The sequence below is a fragment of the Delphinus delphis genome, chromosome 6 (genome assembly GCF_949987515.2).
Source record: "Delphinus delphis chromosome 6, mDelDel1.2, whole genome shotgun sequence".
NCBI lineage: Eukaryota > Metazoa > Chordata > Mammalia > Artiodactyla > Delphinidae > Delphinus > Delphinus delphis.
The window spans coordinates 112,603,445-112,620,075 of NC_082688.1; the positions used below are offsets into that span (position 1 = coordinate 112,603,445).

The 16,631-nt window shown below is 39.0% G+C and overlaps 1 protein-coding gene across 3 annotated transcripts in view; it reads left to right on the top strand.

The window, feature by feature from the left end:
- Nucleotides 1-16,631, top strand: part of NEK1 (NIMA related kinase 1) — a 231,692-nt gene that overhangs the window by 170,262 nt on the left and 44,799 nt on the right. For all 3 annotated transcript variants that reach the window (XM_060015311.1, XM_060015312.1, XM_060015309.2), the window contains one exon: nt 3,218-3,370. In XM_060015311.1, coding sequence (XP_059871294.1) covers nt 3,218-3,370 — 153 coding nt within the window. The remainder of the gene's footprint in view (nt 1-3,217; nt 3,371-16,631) is intronic.

A 16,631-nucleotide genomic window follows, 5' to 3' on the forward strand; every position in this document is an offset into this window, starting at 1 on the left:
TCGTTCTGGATAGTTTCAAATTCACTTACTTTTTTCTGCATTGCCTAATCTAGTATTAATCCCATCCAATGTATTTTTCATCTCAGATATTGTGGGTTTCATCTCTAGAGGTTCGATTTGGGTTTAAGTATCTGCCATGTCTGTACTAAACGTTTTGATCATATGGAATAGAGTTATAAAAACTTTATTAGTGTGTTTGTGTGAGAATACTAATGTCTGTCTCCATTCTGAGTCCATTTTCATTGGTTAAGTTTTCTCCTTATTGTGGGTCACATTCTTCTGCTTCTTTGCATGATTGGCAATTTTTGATTGGATGCCAGACATTGTGAATTTTACCTTGATGGGTGCCAGGTTTTTTTGTGTTTCTGTAATTATTCTGGAGCTTTGTTCTGGAATGCAGTTAAGTTAGTTGGGCTCAGTTTGATTCGTTTATGTCTGTTTTTAAGATTTGTTAGGTGAGATCAGGGCCACATTTAACTCGAGTGCAAATTCTTCCTAGCACAGAGGGAAAGCCCTCTGAGTGTCCAGTCACCACGAATTATGATATTTTCCAGTCTGGCTGCTGGGAGCAAGCAGTGTTTCACGTCCTGTATTCCCTGTAGTCTCTCGGGTGGTTCTTTTCCTACCTGAGGTCGTTTCTTCACACATTGCTCCCTTCAGTGCTCTGCTGAATACTCAAGGCTACCTTCTGGAAGTCTCTGGACTTCTTTTTCTTCTGCCTTAGTCTCCCAAGGGTCAGTCCCAGCTCTGTCGCCAGAACTCAGGGAGTCTGCTGGGCTCTGCGTGGGTCCCCCCCCCACCGAGCTGCAGCTGGAAACTCCCAAGGCAGCAGGAGGGGCCGTCATAGGAGTTGTCTTGTTTGTTTCTCTTCTCCCAGGATCCATGTTCTTACCTCTTCTTATCTTACTGCTTGTCCAGTGTCTTGAGACTGATGTGTTATATATTTTGTCCAGTTGTTTTGGTTATCCAGGCAATAGCATAACTCTGGTCACCCTGTTCTATCTTACTGGGAGTGGACGTACTTGAGACCAGTTTTTAGAGGCTGTTGCACTCATCTAGACAAAAACTGAAGACCTTAACTGAGAGATAATAAAAGCGGACATATGTAAGAGACTCTCGAGGACAGACCTGTAAGGGCTTCAAGGGAAACTCTTCTACAGGTTTGTCAGGGCAAGAACTTTGATAAGCAGATGAGGAAGCATCAGAGTTAGGAAAACTGAGAGTGTGGTATAAATTTACAAGAAAAAGAGACAGCAGCAAGACAAGGGCTAGAATATCTGCACTGAGTTTGTCGGTAGAGGCATGGTGACCTTGATGAAAGCAGCGTTGCTACAGGGCTAGGGGCAGAAACAGAATCCAGGGATTAAGGAGCGCATGGCAGCTGAGGAAGGAGCCTCTTCCAGAAGCTAAGCTGTGAGGAGAAGAGAGATGAGGGTGGTGCCGGGTGGTGGAACCTTAAGGAAAAGAGCCTTGAGGATAAAAGTGCATCCCCGCACCCATTTTAGTACCTGCCTGACCTTGGTCACAGTGCACGTTGGAACCCAGCGTCCCTTCCGGTGCCTGCGCCGGTGCCCCGTGGCCCCCCTGCCTCTCGCTCTGTCCCTTCTGCCTTTGTGAGGCTCCCTTCCCGCCGCTGGCACTCAGCTGCTCTTTGTACTTCACAGCCCTCCTCCCCTCTCCTCTTTCCCAAGCCCTTTGCACGGCGGCCTCCGTTACTTCATTCGGACCCATTTCTGAAGCCCTCCTTGTAGCAGAGCTCTTCACAGTATTGTCTGTGTACAGCTGGTGCTGGCTCCACACTTTTCCCCCAACCCTTCACCCCTTTTCCCACCCACCTCCTTTAGATTGCTTTGGCACCTTTATCCAACACCGTGTGGCTGTAAGTTATGGGTTGGTTCCGGGTTCTTTACCCTTCTTAACTATCCTTTTAAAAATTGTTCCTTTTTGGTAATCATTTTCCCTGAACAAAACTGAAATCACCTGCTAATCTGCAGATATTTACTTTCATGGACTAGTACACAAAAATTTGTATTAACATGTATTTGGTCACCTTTGAAAGTTTATATGACTTACACTCTGTAATAATATCCTGTCTGTTACTGCTAGGTGCCTATATGCTTCATGTATTATTATCAAATGTTCTAAAGACTCAAACTTCAGTAGGTCCTTTTCTGGCTTTTGCTTTGCTAAATTTTAGTAAAAAGGTTTACCCCAAACTATTATTGTCAAAAAGAAAGTGTCAGTGGCCTACATACGATAAATAAGGTAAAACAAATTTTCTTAGAAATACTTTTCTCTACTTTTAATCCATATGCACATTTATTTTAGGATTTTTTTTTCTATTCTCTTCAGTGAAATTTATAGAAGCAAAATATTAATTTATATTTTATCTATTTATGTACTACCCCAAGTTATTCTTAATTATCTTAGGTTTAAAAAATTTTTTTTCTCAAATAAAAACTTTACAGAAACATTTACGTTTTTTTCCATTTTTATATTCCCTAAAACTAGAGTTTAATTCATAAGTGTTTTAAAAGGCAACTTTAGATATATTTATTAGTAGTAGTATTAGTTGCTTTTGTTTTTTTTTTTCTATCATTTATTATTCATTCCCTGAAAGTCCTTTTTTTGGGTTTTGTTTTGTTTTTTTATGTTGATGACTATTTATTATTTTTTTAATTTAATTTTTATTTTATATTGGAATATAGTTGATTTACAGTGTTCTCTTAGTTTCAGGTGTACAGCAAAGTGAATCAGTTGTACATATGCTTATATCCACTTTTTTTAAGATTCTTTTCCTATATGGGTCTTTACAGAGTATTGAGTAGAGTTCCCTGTGCTGTACAGTAGGCCCTTGTTGTTTACCTATTTTATGTATAGTAGTGTGTTTATGTTACTCCCAAACTACTAATATATCCCTCCCCCCCACCTTTCCCTTTTGGTAACCATAAGTTTGTTTTTGAAGTCTGTAAGTCTGTTTCTGTTTTGTAAATAAGTTCATTTGTACCATTGTCTTAGGTTCCACATGTAAGTGATATCATGTGATATTTGTCTTTCTCTGTCTGACTTCACTTAGTTCGATAATCTCTAGGTCCATTTTTAAGCACCATCGTTATATTCTCTATGTGATGTAACCTTTTTTTCCTGTGAAGCACTCAGTTGGATAGAAGATCTTAAATCTGCCTTAAGATATTTTTTTTTTATCTTTTTCTTCTAGAACGTACAGTGGGAGAGGTTATTAAATTAGATCCTGGCGGATCTCCAAGAAAAGTCTGGGGGAAAAGTCCTATAGATTCTGTTCTAAAGGTACTTGGAGAAGCTGAACTACAACTTCAGACAGAACTATTGGAAAATACAACTATTAGAAGTGGTAAGCAGAGAAACTAGTTGTTTTTCTATACTAGAAATAATATTAAAAATGGAATTGTATTTTTAAAGATGTGTCTATTTTAAATGAATTGTTTGTAATAGACTACCTTTTGTTATAATAATTTTCTAGTTAGCTGGAGAATGGTTGCATTTTCTGGGGAGTTGTCTCAAATGGTAGTCTTGAGTTTTGATCTGAAGTAACCTGGGTGGGATCTAAAAATAAAGGAAGAGGAAATGTATATGGGAGAGGGGGAGCCGGAAAAATAGAGCAGTCAGAATGCTGTTTGACATGAAGAAAGATGGAGTAGCAGTGCGTTGAGATGAGTGGTGTATGTTTAATGGGGATTCAGGAGTCGAGTGGACTGAAGGACTAAAAGATATTGTCGTAGGTACGGCAGGCGTTATGCTAGGCCTGGGGGGATGAGTTGCTGTGAGGCAAGAGGAACACGCTTGTGGTCCATGAGTGTGGTGGGTCTCAGTGTTACAGCTACGCAGAGGAGAGTGCTCCTGTTATCAAACAAGTGTTTTAGGAGTTAACAGCTTATTCAAACCAAGAGGGAGTCGAAGGTGGAAGTTGTGTCAAGGCTTGAATGTGTGTGTATTTCACTTCTCTGTGGGTTTATGCTCACTCCCACCCTCACTTTCTTTTTATCTGCCTCTCCTTAAAGCTTGGAGTGAAACTTATATCCAAAACTGACAGAAGAATAACCTGGGAGGTGAAGCTACTCACATTGTGTAAAGAGGAATTAGCCAGATGCTGACAATTAGCTATGGAAATGAACCTACATACTTATTACAGAAGTAGCAGAAGTAGGTTGTTCTTTCCTTATTAAGAGTGAGCCTTCCAGCCACTAATCATTATAGCATTTCTTTAATATTAAAGGGAAAAAAACCAATTTGAACAAAGTATATAAAATCATTTGTTTGAAAAAAGGGCAAGTACATGAGTGTGTATATTTGTAATCAGTTTGTTCACACTCTTGGGTCTGGAAGTTGTGCTGTTGATGCCAAATAACAATCACAACCAAAAATACAATAGTAGTAACAAATTCCTACACCTCAGTCTGAGCCTGTTCTCAAATGCTCCAGGCGTTATTTAGAAAGAAGTACCTCCAGGCTAAAACATTTCAAAAATAATAAAAATTTCAGATTATTTGGTAGTCTAAAAGTCCTAAATATGTTCAGTCCCATTAGAACTATTACATTTAAATTCAGATTCCTCTTATGTAAAATTTTTATTGCTTAAATAAATGTAATAATGGTCTATGGTAAGAGTTAGGCAGTGTGAAAGCAAGACTTTCCTTCTCCATATAAATAGTCCGTCTACATAGAATTGGAACTGAGTTTTTTTTTATGATTTGTCTTTTTAAAAAATCATATTTACCAACTATTGAATACTTATTACCTGTGCATACTATTATGTGTTTGGTGGTAAAGCTACAAAGCGTAAAAGATGGTCGTTGCTCTCAGAAGGCAGACACAAATCATAACAAATAAAGGGTAATGTTTCATGAAAAGGGCAAGAATAGAAGTACCCACAAAATTAAGAGGTAGTGCAGAGATGTTTATGTAATTGACTTTATCTGTGAGAGTGGAAGGCTTCCAGGCGCTGTCATCTGCCGTCTTTAAAATTTTTCTTCTAACTACATTTACCTACAAGAACATGCTCTGTGCTGAAATTTTAAGACAGAGAAGTTGCACTTGTTAGCATCACGGAGATCACATGTGGCAGAGTGTGTGGCAGAGGTGTCGCCTATGAGACGGTGTGGGCCCACAGCTGAGGAGGCTCTGGGTTATCAGTACTGTCCTGTGTCATTGATGGTGCTGGGCTTTTTGGGTCAGGGAAAGCCACAGAGAGAGCAGGTGCTTTTGAGCTGGGCCAAAGATACAAAAGAGCCCACTGGGTAGTTAGGGGAGAGGACGAAATTCTAGGCAATTTGCAAAGATGCAAAGGTTTTAACGTGTGTGAGAGCCATCTTCATGTCGTGGAAAGAAAGTTCTGGTTTCATCACTTGCCAGCAACCATGGGGCAAATTCCTCTGACTTTGACTTCCAGGTGCTCGGTGTGTAGAGTGGAAACACTGCCATTCAGGACTGTTTTGTGGATTAAATGACAAACAGGATGGACTTGTGTTGTCTTTAGTCTTCCAATCCTTATGTCAATGTCTCTTTCATCATTTTGATTGTTGAAGCTCTTTTGTGATAGATTCCTTGGGAGGAGCTCATGTGAACAATGCAGCCAAAGATTTTGCATGTTCATAAGTTTGTGTGAAGACTTTCTTCTTGAAGGTAGGTTTGGCTAAATGTAAATCCTTGACTTACATTTCCTTTCCTTGAATGTCTTTACTGGATAACAGTATAGTATTGTGACATAAGGCATAGCTGTCAGGAAGTCTGGTGACAATCTTACTTTCTTTTCCTTTTAAATGACTTGGTCTTTTTGTTTGGATACTCAACGGATATCTTTTTCCTTAAAATCCAACTTCTTAAAATATATTTTGTTGTTGGTTTTTTGTTTTTGTTTTTTTAGTACATGGTTGGTTGGTTTCTTTTCATAGACTTTTGTTTTAGAGTATTTTGGGGTTCACAGCAAAATTCAGCAGCAAGTACAGAGAGTTCCCATATACCCCCTTCTTCCACATATGCAGAGCCTCCCTAACCATCACTCCCCACCAAGAGTGGTGCATGTGTTACACTTGATGAATCGACACCGACACATTATTATCACCCTACTCCATAGTGTACCTTAGGGGTTTAGTCTTGCTGTTGTACTTTCTGTGGAGTTTGACAAATATTTACTGACCTTTATCCGCCGTTTCAGTATCATACAGAATAGTTTCCTGCCCTAAAAAATCCCTGTGTTCTACCTGACTATCCCTTCCTTCTCCCAACCTCCTAGCAACCATTGATCATTATACTGTCTCCATAGTTCTGCCTTTTCCAGAATGTCATATGGTTGGAATCACACAGTGTGTAGCCTTTTCAGACTGACTTCTGTCACTTAGCAGTATGCATTTAAGTTTTCTCCATGCCTTTTCCTGGCTTGACAGCTCATTTCTTTTTAGTGCTGAATAATATTCCATTGTATAGATATACCACAGTTTGTCAATAAAGGTTATTTAATAGGTTGTTCACCTATTGAAGAATATCTTGGTTGTTTCCAGGTTTTGGCAATTATGAATAAAACTGCTGTAAACATCTGTGTTCAGGTTTCTGTGTAGACATAAGATTCCAACTCATCCTGAGTATATGCCAGGGAGCCCAGTTGTGATTGTATGGAGTAAGAGTATACTTAGTTGTGTAAGAAACCACCAAACTGTCTTCCAAAGTGGCTGTGCCATTTTGCGTTCCCACCCATGTGGACTGAGAGTTCCTGTTGCTCCACATCGTTCAGCAGCATTTGTTGTTGTCACTGCTGTGGGTTTTAGCCACCATTGTAGGTGTACAGTGGTGTTACCTTGTTTTAATTTGCAGTTCCCTTATGGCATACGATGTGGAACATTTTTTCATAGGCTTCATTGCCTTTTGTGTCTTCTTTGGTAAGGTGTCTGTTCAGATCTTTGGTGCATTTTTTAATTCGGTTTGTTTTTGTTTGGGTTTGATTTTTTAAATTCTTTTTGGTAACTAAGGTGATGGATTTTTTTTAATATAAATTTATTTATGTACTTATTTATTTTTGGCTCTGTTGGGTCTTTGTTGCTGCATGCAGGCTTTCTCTTGTTGTGGCGAGTGGGGGCTACCCTTCATTGTGGTGGGTGGGCTTCTCATTGCAGTGGCTTCTCTTGTTGCAGAGCTTGGGCTCTAGGCATGTGGGCTTCAGTAGTTGTGGCTCACAGGCTCTAGAGCACAGGCTCAGCAGTTGTGGCGCACGGGCTTAGTTGCTCCGTGGCATGTGGGATCCTCCTGGACCAGGGCTCAAACCTATGTCCCCTGCACTGGCAGGTGGATTCCCAACCACTGCACCACCAGGGAAGTCCTGGGTTGTTTTCTTATTTTTGTTCTGAGAGTTTTTTATGTATTTTGATTAACAGTCCTTTGTTTTTATTTCATTTGTAAATACATTCTCCCAGTCTGTGGCTTGTCTTCTCATTCTTCTGACAATGTCTTTCACAGCAAAAGTTTTTTAAGATAAATGAAATTAGCTTATTAAATGTCTTTCATGGATTATGCCTTTGGTGTTGTATCTAAAAAGTCATTGCCAAACCCAAGGTCACCTGGATTTTCTCCTCTGTTATCTTCTAGGAGTTTTATAGTTTTGAGTTTTACATTTAGGTCTGTAATCAATTGTGAGTTAATATTTGTGAAAAGTGTAAAGTTGTTTATTTGCCTGTGGATGTCCAGCTGTTTCAGCACCGTTTGTTGCTAAGAAGACTGTCCTTTCTCCTTTGAATTGCCTTTGCTCCTTTGTTAAATGTTAGTTGACTGTACTTCTGGGCTCTCTGCTTGTTCCATTGATTTGTTTGCTGTTCTTTCATTAGTATCACACTATCTTGATTACTGTAGCTTTTAGTAAGTCTTGAAGTTGGGAAGTGTTACTTCTCCAGCTTTGTTTTTCTCCTTCAATGCTGTGTTGACTAATCTGGATTTTTGCATCTTTATGTAAACTTCAGAATCAGTTTGTCGATATCCACATAATAACTTGCTGGGATTTTAATTGGAATTGCATTGAATCCATGTATCAAGTCAGGAAGAACTGGCATCTTGACAGTATTGAGTCTTCCTATCCATGAACATGGAATATGTCTTCATTTGCTTAGTTATTCTTTGATCTTTTTCATTAGAGTTTTGTAGTTTTCTTCATCATGGTATGTTTTTTAATATGTAGTTTCCAGTCTTTTTTAGGAAAGTATTCTTGAATTATAGTTTTTTGAGTTCTTTATTCTGTTCCTTAAGTCTACTTCAGGGACTTCTAGGTATATTTTGGATTTTTTTTTTTTTTTTTTTTGCGGTACGCGGGCCTCTCACTGTTGTGGCCTCTCCCGTTTCAGAGCACAGGCTCCGGACGCGCAGGCTCAGCGGCCATGGCTCACGGGCCCAGCCGCTCTGCGGCTCGTGGGATCTTCCCGGACCAGGGCACAAACTCGTGTCCCCTGCATCGGCAGGCGGACTCTCAACCACTGTGCCACCAGGGAAGCTCCTCTTGAATCCTTTTTGTCAATTATTTTCTTTAATTAAAATTTTTTTCTCCTATTTACCTTACATATCTCTTAAGAAATTGTGTGTTTTGCTTATATGATCTTGTGTTTTTTCTAGAATCTTTATTTTTCAGGTTTTTTTCCTTCTTTTCTAATCTTTCCTGAGCTCTATCAACTGCCTCATTTCAGATTCTTTTCTCACTGTAATTGTATTATATTGCAATTTATATTTTTTTGTTGTTCTCTTATATCTTCTACCATGTTCCTCGTTTTTCTAGTTGATTTTTGAGTAGTAGGTTATAATTTTAATTTGTTTCATGGATTTTTATTATCTCTGGCCCACAGAGGACACTTGGCATTGTCTGGAGACTTTTTGGTTGTCACTGATAAGGTTACTACAGGTATCTAGAGGCCACACAGAGTGCATATTGTAACAGGTGTTCGCCCAAAACAAAGAATTATCTGACCCAATAGTGCCAAAGTTGGGAAACACATCTATGAGGACATTATTCTACTTCTTCCTTTTTTTTAAAAAAAATAATTAATTAATTTGGTTGCACGGGCTCTTAGTTGCGGCAGGCCGGCTCCTTAGTTGTAGCTCCAGGGCTCCTTAGTTGCGGCATGCGAACTCTTAGTTGCGGCATGCATGTGGGATCTAGTTCCCTGACCAGGGATCGAACCCTGGTCCCCTGCATTGGGAGCACAGAGCCTTATCCACTGTGCCACCAGAGAAGTCCTCCTATTCTACTTCTTATTCTTTTTTTTTTCTGACAGTAACTTTGTATAGAATTTAACAGTGATCCTTTTATGTTACTTATTTTCATGTGAAATTAGATTTGCTAAAATTTTAGGAAGGAAGAGTGGGTAAAAGTAGCCTTTCTAACTTCATAACTTGAGCTTCCTCTTCTGTTATTTTTATGACATGTTTAAAAACCATGGCCTCGTAGAGTCTGAACTCTTCTGTCTTTGCTCCTTTCCCCCTCTTTTCTCTGTCCTTTGTTTCTGCACAGATCAATTTGAATTTTCTTTCCAAGGATTTCTCCTCAATGTGGGGCTTTGATCTCGAAGGGAGCTTCAGGTGGTTAGTTTTGAGAATTCTTAGGAGCAGACTGCCCCACACTTTTTGACTTCCCCATTGGTCCTTCCTTTTAAATGAAAATTGGAATGTGTAAAAACACTTCCTGTTTTGGCTACTCTCCTTAAATTGGCCCATTGTGCTTGCCTGTGAATACTTGCTGGCTTTTGGAGGTTCTCCTGATCTGGGGTCTATCGGGTGCCCCATTGTTTCCCTCTGCTTTCATTTGCACAGATGCTATTGCCACCTGAGTCTGGAGCTGACTGTGATTTGTCCCTGTTCACATGTGTTTTGGGGGTTGTGAGGTCACCTAGATTTGCTTTAGATGTTATTTGTGGGTGTTTGGTTCTCTTGGTTTTGTCTGTTTTGTGGAGGGGTTCAGGGAAATTTAAAAAAAAACAAAACAAAAAAAACTATGTTCTTTGCTATCTTGCCAGAATTTCTCTATTTGGCTTTAAATATATATATATATATATATATATATATATATTTTTTTTTTTTTACATCTTTATTGGAGTATAATTGCTTTACAATGGTGTGCTAGTTTCTGCTTTGTAACAAAGTGAATCAGTTATACATATACATATGTATATGGCTTTAAATATTTAAGCCATGGAGGATGTTCTCTAAAACTTTTTGTTGAATTTGACTATTCTTCCCTTCTTAACATGTAACACCTATACTCTCTACCCAAGAAAATAATTCATGAGGGAAGTTTGCCTATAATTTTCCTTTTTTGTAAAGTGCTTATAGTGGTTTGGAATTAAGGTTTTCCTGACTTATGAAACAAGGTGGGAAATGTCGACTGAAAAAAAAAAAAAAAAAAAAACCGAAAAGTTGAGAATTATGTTTTATTTGGTGAACCAAACTGAGGACTTAAACCCAGGACACAGCATCTCAGACAGCTCCGAGGGGCTGCTCCAAAGAGGTAATGGAGGAACTAGGATATATAGGGGTTTTTGCAACAAACACCAGGTAGTCAGAACTTCAAAAGATTGCTGTTAATTCGAGAAAACCAGACATCTCAAGTTAAGGAATTAATAAGCACTCTTCTATGTATGGGAGGATGCAAGAGTCTGGGCTCACTGAAATAATTATTTTTGATATTTTCCTTTAGATATGCACCTCAGCTGTGTGGGGCCAGAATCCTGTGTTTTCTCATGCTGAGTCCCCTCAGGGTGCACCATTGGGGAGGGGGGCGGAGGGGGATGGGGAGTGGCTGCAGCAGTGACTTTTTGATGGGGGGAGTATCCTGTTTCTATCCTGAGTCTCCTCAGGGCTCACCTTTGGGGCAGCTGTAATGTGATGGCTTACTTTGTTTATCGATATGGCAGGCAGCATTTATTATTGACAGAAACATTCCCATTTTGACTGTATTCTGGAAAACTTTGTGAAAGATTAGTATTATTTTTTCCTTAAGTATTTGGAAGAATTCACCTGTGAAGCCATCTGGACTTGGTGTTTTCTCTGTGGGAAGATTTAAATCATAAACTTAATTTATGTTGTGATTTCTTTTGTGTCGGTGGACCATTTGCAAGTGTTTTGCATTTAATTTCCTAACATTTGGGGGTTTTTCTAGTCATCTTTCTGTTGTTGCTTTGTAGCCTGTGTTGTGGTTACAGAACATCATAGTGTACATGATTTCAGTCCTTTGAAATGTTTGGTACTTGCTTTCTTGCCCAACTTATGGTCTATTTTGTAAATGTTTCATATGCATTTGCAAGGAATATGTATTTCACAGTTACTGTATTTATGTATGTATTGGGTTGGCCAAAAATTGCCTTTGGTTTGTACATAAAAATGAAAGACACATTTTTCATTTTCGCCAAGAGTTTTATTGAACAACCTATTCACCCTTTTGTTCCATTACCTTCTGCCGTTTTTCAGGCAACTTCATAATTCCATGTTCCCCAAACTTTTTATCTGTTTGAGCAAAGGACTGTTCCAGGTGCCTTTTACAGTTTTCCAGGGAATTGAAATTTTTTTCATTATGAGAATTCTGTAAAGACCGAAATAAATGGAAATCCGAAGGTGCAGTGCCTGGTGAATATGGCAGGTGAATCAGAACTTCCCAGCCAGGCTGTACAGTTTTTGCCTGGTCATCAGAGAAACATGCGGTCTTGCCTTATCCTGATGGAAGATTGTGCGTTTTCTGTTGATGAATTCTGGGCGCTTTTTGTTGAGTGCTGCTTTCAGTTGGTCTAATTGGGAGCAGTACTTGTTGGAATTATTCATTTGGTTTTCTGGAAGGATCTCATAATAGAGGACTCCCTTCCAATCCCACCGTATACACAACATCAACTTCTTTGGATGAAGACCAGCCTTTGGTGTGGTTGGTGGTGGTTCATTTCACTTGCCCCACGATCTCTTCTGTTCCACATTATTATACAGTATCCACTTGTCATTGCCCGTCACAATTTGTTTTAAAAAATGGAACATTTTCATTACGTTTAAGTAGAGAATCACATGCGGAAGTATGGTCAAGAAGGCTTTTTTTAGCTTAACTTACATGGAACCCAAACATCAAAGCAGTTCACATAACCAAGCTGGTGCAAATGATTTTCAGTGCTTGATTTGTATATTTTGAGTATGTCTGCTATCTCCCACATGGTATAACGTTGATTGTTCTCAGTTAATGTCTGGATTTGATCGCTGTCAACTTCAACTGGGCTACCCGACCGTGGAGCATGGTCCAGCGAGAAATCTCCAGGACAAAACTTCTCAAACCACTTTTGACACATTCGATCAGTCACAGCACCTTCTCCATACACTGCACAAATCTTTTTTTGCATTTCAGTTGAGTTTTTACCTTTCTTGAAATAATAAAGCCTAACATGCTGAAAATGTTGCTTTTTTTCCTTCCATCTTGAATATTAAAATTGCTACACAAAAATTCACCAATTTGTTAAGTCTATTTTTATTTTTTATTTTATTTATTTACTTTTTTGCTTGAGTAATGCTTGTGGAGTTGAATTTTTTTAACGTCTTTATTGGAGTATAATTGCTTTACAATGTTGTGTTCGTTTCTGCTGTATAACAAAGTAAATCAGCTATATGTATACATATATCCCCATATCCCCTCCCTCATGAGCCTCTCTCCCATCCTCCCTATCCCACCCCTCTAGGTGGACACAAAGCACTGAGCTGATCTCCCTATGCTATGCAGCTGCTTCCCACTAGCTATCTATTTTACATTTGGTAGTGTATATATGTCCATGCCACTCTCTCACTTCGTCCCAGCTTACCCTTCCCCCTCCCCGTGTCCTCAAGTCCACTCTCTACATCTGCGTCTTTATTCCTGTCCTGCCCCTAGGTTCTTTTTCTTTTTTTTTTTTTTTTAGATTCCATATATATGTGTTAGCATACGGTATTTGTTTTTCTCTTTCTGACTTACTTTACTCTGTATGACAGACTCTAGGTCCCTCCACCTCACTACAAATAACTCAATTTTGTTTCTTTTCATGGCTGAGTAATATTCCATTGTATATATGTGCCACATCTTCTCTATCCATTCATCTGTCGATGTAGGTCCTTTTTTTAAAATGCACGCTGATGTGACAGCTGTCACATGCAATCTAACAAAATTGTTTCGAATGAAGTTAAAGACAACTAAGTGCTACTAGAGCCATCTTATGGGAAAAAAATGAACGAACCTTTTGGCCCACCCAATATATTCTGTGTTGTTTAATCATGATGTTTAAATCTCCTGTATTTTTAACTGATTATTTGTCTGCTTGTTGTATCAGGTACTGAGTGAAGAGCATTAATATCTCCATGTGTATGTGTGGATTTTTTCATTTTCTCCTTTTAAGTCTATCAATTTTTGATATTTATGCTTTGAAGCTAAGTTATTTAGTGCATAGCAACTTAAGTTGTTGCCTTAAAGTATTTAGATCATTGCATTGGTCAGTTTGTGCATCTTCCTGCTGCCCTGACCATTTATTGTTATGACATGTCCATTTTTATCTCTAGTAACATTACTTCCTTTAAAGGCTGCCTTAGGTCCTATTATAGAGCTACACCAGCAAGCATTCTTTTGGTTAATGTTTCCTTAGTATATCTTTTTCTGTGGCCTTTTCTTTCATTTTCTCTGACTTTTTATGTTTAAATGTGTCTCTTCTCTGAAATCTAGCCCCACAGTCTTTGTCTTTTTTTCAGAGAGTTTAATTTATTTACATATAATGTAATTACTGATTTGCTTTGACTTAGCCTGTGTATATATTTGTCCCTATATGGTTTTTTTTGTTTGTTTTTTTGCGGTATGCAGGCCTCTCACCGCTGTGGCCTCTCCCGTTGCGGAGCACAGGCTCCGGACGCGCAGGCTCAGCGGCCATGGCTCACGGGACCAGCCGCTCCGCGGCATGTGGGATCCTCCCGGACTGGGGCACGAACTCGTGTCCCCTGCATCGGCAGGCGGACTCTCAACCACTGCGCCACCAGGGAAGCCCCCTATATGTTTTTTATTTGTCCCATCTGTTCTTTGTTTCTTTCTTTTTTTTTTTTTTTTTTTTTTTTGTGGTACGCGGGCCTCTCACTGTTGTGGCCTCTCCCGTTGCGGAGCACAGGCTCCGGACGCACAGGCTCAGCGGCCATGGCTCACGGGCCCAGCCGCTCCGCGGCATGTGGGATCTTCCCGGACTGGAGCAGGAACCCGTGTCCCCAGCATCAGCAGGCGGACTCTCAACCACTGCGCCACCAGGGAAGTGCTGTTCTGCTTTTTTACATTTTCTCCTTTTTGCTTCAGTCTGTTTAAATCTGTTGAACCCTTTAGCATTTCACTGATTCTGTCTTCTGGTCTCTCTAACCTGTTAAACAAATCCAGTGGGTTCCTAATATGATACTGTGTTTTTCAGTTCTAGGATGTCCATTTCATATTTTTTATAGATTACAGTTTTCTGTTGAAAGTATTTATGGATTTGTCCATTTGGCCCATCTCTATTTTCTTGACCATATTAATCACTTATTTTAAGGTTCCTCCTTGAGAAATCTCATAACTGAGTCATCTAGATCTGTTTCTGTTGTTAGCTAGATCTGTTCTATTTCTGTTGTCTCTTTTTCTTGGTTTTCAGTCATTTTTTCCTGTTTCTTTGTTATAAACCACGCTTTATATCATAGAGCAATGAACTTTTTCTATAAATTGTTAGATTGTAAATATTCTAGGGTTTGTGAGCCCATATATACATATTCTTCTTCTTTTAAAAATTTTCTACAGCCCTTAAAAATGTAAAAGTTTTTCATAACTTGTGGGCTATACAAAACCACAGTGCAGGTTAGAATTTTTGTACCTGAGTTTTACAGTATTTGATTGGATGCCAGACATTGTGAAGGAAAAATTTAATAGCCTCTGGGTAATGTTATCTTTCTTCAAAGAAGATTAAGTTTTCTTCTTAAAACTAAATAATGCCAGGAGATTACCTTGATACTGTTGAAGTTAGTTGTGGCCTGTTTGTTTCCAGGTGGTAGCTCTTGTTCCTACGCCTTGATCTGCCTGAGACCTCCTCTCAGTGCTGATGGTGTTTGTTCACCATGCCCTCCGCATTCCTGGGACCCGATCTCTACTCTCCCTCCCAGCACCATCCAGATGCTCATCTTTGCCCAGCACGTCACCCTCCTGGCTGCTGATTTGTGCTGGTTTTCCCAGAGTGTTGCTTGTGAATGAATGCATAGTTTAGGAGTTAGCCGAAAATAGAGGGGATTTTTTTGTTGTGCTGAAGGGAACTTATTGGTGATTTTTTTTCTTTGCGTTCTGGGTCACTTTGTAGCCGCACACTTATTATCCCAGTAAGAGTTGCCTTCTGCCTGTGCTGGACTTAGGAAGTGCACGCAGGGAAGCTGGGATGGAGTGGAGCTCATCCTAGTGTTTGCTGCTGTCAGTCGTGGCCCAGTGCGCCCTGCCTGCATCACTTACTCGCCAGTGCTTCCAAATAGTTTTTTCAATATTTTTTGTTGTTGTTCATCATTTATATTTATTTTCAGTGAGCAATTAATCCAATATGAGTTACATTGTCATGGCCAGGAAAACAAGTCCCTACATTTTTTTAAACTAACTTTTTTTTCCCTTGACTATAATAGTATATTTTCATTGTAAAACATTAGAAAATACCAAAAACTGTGCTGTAGAAAATTGAAATTACCTAGAACCTTGCTACCTAGAGATTATGTTCCTGTTAATCACATAAATTTTGTTTTTATTTAAAAATCTAGTTCTCTTGTTATAAAAGTAATCTGTATACATAATTAAAAATGCCAAGTAGCTCTGGAAGTCTTTTACGAAAAACTGCAGTTCTTAGACCTCACTCATCACCTTATTTTCTGCTTCCCAAAGTCAGCCACGTACAGTTCTTTTAACTATTTGTTTTCTTATTTATCAACATAATTATAAATCATATACCTATACTATTACTTCTTGATTTTTAAAAGTGTTTATTATTATCTTAGTTTTAGACATTATCTGTGAACTTCCTACTTTGGAAGATAAGAATTTAGCTGCCTTTCCTCCATCTGTTTTTTTTCCCCCTGATCTCACCATCTACAACTGTACTTCCTATCCCCAGATCCTCCAAATATACTTGTAATTTTAGTGAAATCATTGTACAGTGTTGGTATTACCTTGACCATGTATAGTCTAATCAAAGCTGTGGTAATTGTACCATGACTACTTTTCTTTCTTGCACAATATTTTATTTTCCCTTTAGTGAATAATTGCTTTGTTTTTCACAAACTTATTTCTAGTTTGTTGCCAGACTCTTCCCTAGATATGTTTATCTCTTCTCAGATCGTCCATATACATTAGGTATTATATGGGTCTAATCTTCGAACCATTTCTTTGGAATCGCCTCTGACCTGCTCCAAACCAGACGAGTTTTTCCTTTGACCTGCTGGAAAGATGTCATCCTGGCCTCTCCCCTAACCTGATGTTAGATCTCTTATTGTCTGGAGTCCATGGCTTCTTTTTTCTTGATATATTCCCCCATTTTACTGGCATCTATGGGACAAGGGGTTTGTGTGTGTGTGTGTGTGTGTGTGTGTGTGTGTGTGTGTGTGTGTGTGTG